At 45.4% G+C, this 5,689-nt stretch overlaps 1 protein-coding gene across 2 annotated transcripts; it reads left to right on the forward strand.

Annotated features, from left to right (window-relative positions):
* Nucleotides 1–1,721: 1,721 nt before the first annotated feature.
* LOC141763808 (uncharacterized) lies at nucleotides 1,722–4,912 on the forward strand. 2 transcript variants are annotated; one of them, XM_074628543.1, is made up of 3 exons: nucleotides 1,728–1,976; nucleotides 2,472–2,543; nucleotides 2,843–4,912. In XM_074628543.1, exon 3 carries the CDS (start codon nucleotides 2,865–2,867, stop codon nucleotides 4,221–4,223), a length of 1,359 nt encoding a protein of 452 aa, XP_074484644.1. In that variant the 5' UTR covers nucleotides 1,728–1,976; nucleotides 2,472–2,543; nucleotides 2,843–2,864; the 3' UTR covers nucleotides 4,224–4,912. The 2 variants fall into 2 exon arrangements, with proteins under 2 accessions (XP_074484645.1, XP_074484644.1); XM_074628544.1 differs by lacking the exon at nucleotides 2,472–2,543 and having other exon boundaries at nucleotides 1,722–1,976.
* Nucleotides 4,913–5,689: the final 777 nt, after the last annotated feature.

Here is a 5,689-nt window from a genome sequence, read left to right on the forward strand (position 1 = left end):
AAAGATCCTCAAGTACCCCTGGTGCCTTTACAAGGACTCCTGGAACCCCTTCAAGGAACATTTGAGCCCCTTGATGATCTCAAGTACCCAGGAACCTCAATGACCACCTCCTCTAGGAGCACCACTCCTCAAAGACCACCGTAACCTGCTCAATGACCACTGTGACCTCCTCAACGACCACCGTAACCTGTTATATGACCACCATAACCTCCTCAATGACCACCACATCCTCATCAACGACCACCGTAACCTCCTCAACGACCACTGTAACCTGTAATATGACTACCATAACCTCCTCAATGTCCACCATATCCTCATCAACGAACACCGTTACCTCCTCAAAGACCACCGTAACCTGCTCAATGACCACTGTGACCTCCTCAACGACCACCGTAACCTGTTATATGACCACCATAACCTCCTCAATGACCACCATATCCTCATCAACGACCACCGTAACCTCCTCAACGACCACTGTAACCTGTTATATGACCACCATAACCTCCTCAATGACCACCATATCGTCATCAACGACCACCGTAACCTCCTCAACGACCACCGTAACCTGTAATATGACTACCATAACCTCCTCAATGTCCACCATATCCTCATCAACGAACACCGTTACCTCCTCAAAGACCACCGTAACCTGCTCAAAGACCACTGTAACCTCCTCAAGGACCACCGTAACCTGCTTAACGACCACCGTTACCTCCTGAAAGACCACCGTAGCCTGCTTAACGACCACCGTAACCTCCTCAAGGACCACCATAACCTGCTCAAAGACCACTGTAACCTCCTCAAGGACCACCGTAACCTGCTTAAAGACCACTGTAACCTCCTCAAGGACCACCGTAACCTGCTTAAAGACCACCGTAGCCTGCTTAACGACCACCGTAACCTCCTCAAGGACCACCATAACCTGCTCAAAGACCACTGTAACCTCCTCAAGGACCACCGTAACCTGCTCAAAGACCACTGTAACCTCCTCAAGGACCACCGTAACCTGCTTAACGACCACCGTTACCTCCTCAAAGACCACCGTAACCTGCTTAACGACCATCGTAACCTGCTTAACGACCACCGTTACCTCCTCAATGACCACCGTAACCTGCTTAACGACCACCGTTACCTCCTCAAAGACCACCGTTACCTCCTCAATGACCACCGTTACCTCCTCAAAGACCACCGTAACCTGCTTAACGACCACCGTAACCTCCTCAAAGACCACCGTAACCTGCTTAACGACCACCGTAACCTCCTCAGAGACCACTGTAACCTCCTCAAAGACCACCATAACCTGCTTAACGACCACCGTAACCTCCTCAAAGACCACTGTAACCTCCTCAAAGACCACCATAACCTGCTTAACGACCACCGTAACCTCCTCAAGGACCAGAATTACTTAATTAATTTTACCTCATATTTGTAAATATTATTATATCTTTCATTTGTCTGAGCCAAACTCCATTCAGAAAATTTAACTTTGCAACTCTTCTTTTCTGAATGACTTTTTTTTTTTTTTTCAATGTAATTTCTGTGTATTATATTATATTATATTAACTCCTCCCCTCAGCCAATCACAGAGCAGATACTCAGTGACATCACTCTGCTCTGTTCTCTCTGCAGGATCAATAAAGTTGGATTATTGAGAAAGATGATGAAATACAGACTCAGATTCGGTACAAACCAAAGTGTGAGTGAGCGATAGCGCTTGTGTTTCTCTGGAGGAAACCAGCTTGCCATATCAAGACACAACACACTTCCTGTCCTGGAGGAGGGGGGGGGTCGAGGGGTGAGGCCGGCAGTCAGTCTGAGTCAGTCTGTCAGCAGAACTACTGTGGAAGAGAAACCAGGACAAACTGAGAGAGACGAGAAAATATGTGGAAGAAGTGGGAGAAACAGCCGAGTGAAAACTAGACGAAAAGGAGAAACTGAAGGAGAATAAATCAGGACGGAGCTGCACGAATCAGACGGTAGGAAACGTCCCATTTCTGTCATTTAGAACATCAACACAATTAAAGTGATACAGATCCATCAGACAGGAAGCTTCCTCCTCTGGACGTCTCACATACCTCCATTAACTGGGATTATGTTCATCTGATAGTCCAGTAGTGCTAACCCTAGACTAGAGGTTTAAACTGGGATTGTGTTCAGTTGATAGTCCAGTAGTGCTAACCAGGTTTAAACTGGGATTATGTTCATCTGATAGTCCAGTAGTGCTAACCCTAGACTAGAGGTTTAAACTGGGATTGTGTTCAGTTGATAGTCCAGTAGTGCTAACCAGGTTTAAACTGGGATTATGTTCAATTGAACGTGAAGGTTAGATTAGACTAACCTTCAAGATGCAGATGTTAATTGAAGCTGGATTATTGTGACCTTGACACTGAAACATGAAGCTCTTCCTGTTTAAATCTTCTCATTTTGATGCTAAGCTTCAGTTTCTGCTGATTTCTTCTGTTGTGATTCAGCTGCTGCTCAGAGGGATCGACGTCTCTTTCAGTTGTCAGTCTGGTTGAACGATTGGACACCTTATTCATCAGGTATAATATACAATATATACATATATGTATATACAGATGTAATAACTGGTTTATAACAGACTATAAAGTACCTGTAAGATGAGCTAAGCATTTATTAATATATTAAATAACTATATATTAAAACTCTGTTATAATGATATGACTATATCTATAGGAGAAGTTCTATCTTTATATCTGCTAACAGCTACATTACATTGTGTTATAAACCATTTATTATATGTTTATATATCGATCACACTTGATAATGACAACAGGGGATCAAACTGTTAACGTTCACACGATTGTTTCTGTTTCGCCAGAGTGACGTCATCATAAGAGAAGATGGAGTCTTGGTTCTGCTGGATTTACTTTGTGATCCTGTTAAGAAACATTTCGGCTGACCCGGCTTCACCGCCAAGCTACATTGTCCACCGCACCAACGTCAGCTTCGACAAGGCCGCCGAGGGCTGTTCCCCCGGCGTCCTCACCACTCTCACCACTGAGCAGGAGGTCGCAGACATCCTGAAGCTCGTCTCTGAGCCGGCGTCACTTCGACATCAGAACGAGTTCACCTTCTGGGTCGGACTGAGGAAAGTCAAGGATGAGTGTGTCGTTTCCACGCTGCCACTCAGAGGATTCAAGTGGACAGAGGACGGCAGCGAGGACACGGAGGTGAGCCAGTGGACAGAGGAACCACAGCACACCTGCACGACGGTTCGCTGTGCGGCACTAAAGGGGGAATTCAACGGGTCGGCGGTGACCAGGTGGGGTCTGATCCCTGTCACCTGTAAGAACAGTTACCAGTTCATATGTAAACTGAGAGACAGAGAGACCGGTGTTCGACCTGCTACACCAAAACCTGCTACACGTGAACCAAAACCAGCTACAACAGAACCACCTAAATTTTCTACACCAGAACCACCTAAATCTGCTACACCAGAACCACCTACACCTGCTAGACCAGAACCACCTACACCTGCTACATCAGCTAATCCTGAACCTAGACCTGCAACACACAAACCAGAACCAGCTAAACCTGAACCTAACCTTCCTGAACCAAAACCAGAAGCTGACCTGAAGCCTAAAACAGGATCTGAACTGCAGGGAACTGATCGTGATCCTGAACCAGCACCGGGGTCAGACTCATGTCAGCACCCCCACATCCCTGAAGCCCGCTCCATCAGTCTGGATCGCGACAACAGCAGCAGGATCCAGGTGGAGTGCTGGCCCACCGACCGGCTGGAACTCCACTGTTCAGGCCGTCCTGCCATGTGGCGGATGCTGGACGACTCCGCCGCCAACTTCACCACCGTCTGCCTGCCGTGTGGGAACGGCTTCCAGAAAGACACTTCTGGAAACTGTGTGGACATGGACGAGTGCAGCGGCGGCGCCACACCCTGCAGGCACACCTGCCTGAACACTGAGGGCTCCTACAGGTGTTTCTGCTCCGACGAGAATGGGAAACAACATGAGGAGGACTCCCCAGCGTGTGTGGATACGGAAAGAAATGGTATGCTGATCCCGCTGCTGGTCGCCGCTGCGGTGCTGGTGGTGCTGGTGGTGGTCATCGCAGTGACCTTGAAGTGCTGCCTGATGAGGCGGTCGAAGAAACTCGCCATGAAGAGGGCGGAGAAGATGGCGATGAAGAGCAAAAATGGCAAGGATTCCTTCGAAACAGCCAATGAGAAGGCAGCAACATGAGGGAGCAGAGCTGTGATTGGTCGTGTCTGGCAGTGACATCATCAATGTGTCTCCAAAATGACTCAAACTTTCCAGGAAGTTAGAGAAAGTTTCTTTTTCAGTTTAAAATGCTTTCTCACATCAGATTTTCTGAAGTTAAAATGTTTTTTTTCTGTTGCAGAGATTCTTGTCTTCAGGTGAGTTTCTCTCAAGGTAACAGGAACTTACCTGGAGACAGGTGAAGTCTTTGAGTACTCAGCTTCAATGTTGACTCAGACTTCCTGGAAATATCAGAAAAGAACATTTAGAAACCTCTGCATTTACTTTTTTTAATAAATCAAAATTATTTATTGATTAAAAATTCTTAATTATGACAATTAACAAATATAAACTAAGTAATCTTTTCCAAATAGTCAGTGTAAATGTATTAGTTTAAATTGAGTGATGAGAAGAGATACCTAAATTAAATTAAAGGCTGGGTTAGGGTTAGGGTTAACCCTAACCCTAACCCTAACCCTAACCCTAAACCTAACCCTAACCCTAACCCTAACCCTAAACCTAAACCCAACCCTAACCCTAACCCTAACCCTAAACCTAAACCCAACCCTAACCCTAACCCCTGTCTGGAAACTCAACTGACTTTATTCTTTTATTAAAATAAGAAAACTTGTTTTTACATTTTCATTAATAAAGATTCTTGTTGTTTTAAATGAATAGTTTCACGGATTGTATTTTGAAAACAGGATGAACACCATTTTATGGTGTGGGAGGGGAGGGGAGGGGAGGGGAGGAGAGTGGTTAGTGTTAGTACATACATATATATAAATATGTACTCTGTATGTACGTATATATATGTATATATATATATGTATATGCAGTGCTGGAGGGCTGCAGCAGAAGGAGCTAAAAACTAAGAGAGAGATATACAGATACTGTATATATATATATATATATATTTATATATATATACATGCAGTGTTGGAGGGCTGCAGCAGAGGGAGCTAGAAACTAAGAGATGGTTTCTGATCAGCTGACAGTGAGCCTGACACTACATTTTACTATATACAGATACTGTATGTATGTATATATCTATATATGTATATATGTGTGTGTGTGTGTGTGTGTGTGTGTGTGTGTGTGTGTGTGTGTGTCTGTGTGTGTGTGCGTGTGCGTGTGCGTGTGCGTGTGCGTGTGCGCGTGCGCGTGTGTGTGTGTGTGTGCGTGTGCGTGTGTGTGTGTAGTTAGTTTGACTGATAAAAAAAACAGTTGAATTGTTCAGGGGAGAAACAAAGACATGACTTAAATAACAGGCTGTTAAACACACACACACACACACACAGTGTGATCTACAACGGTTGGTAGGGTATCAGAGCCATAGACAGGGTTAGGGGTTAGGAGTTAGGGGTAGGGTATCAGAGCCGTAGACAGGGTTAGGGGTTAGGGGTTAGGGGTTAGGGGTTAGGGGTTAGGGGTTAGGGGTAGGGTAT

This window comes from Sebastes fasciatus, unplaced genomic scaffold, assembly GCF_043250625.1.
Source record: "Sebastes fasciatus isolate fSebFas1 unplaced genomic scaffold, fSebFas1.pri Scaffold_48, whole genome shotgun sequence".
Classification (NCBI taxonomy): domain Eukaryota; kingdom Metazoa; phylum Chordata; class Actinopteri; order Perciformes; family Sebastidae; genus Sebastes; species Sebastes fasciatus.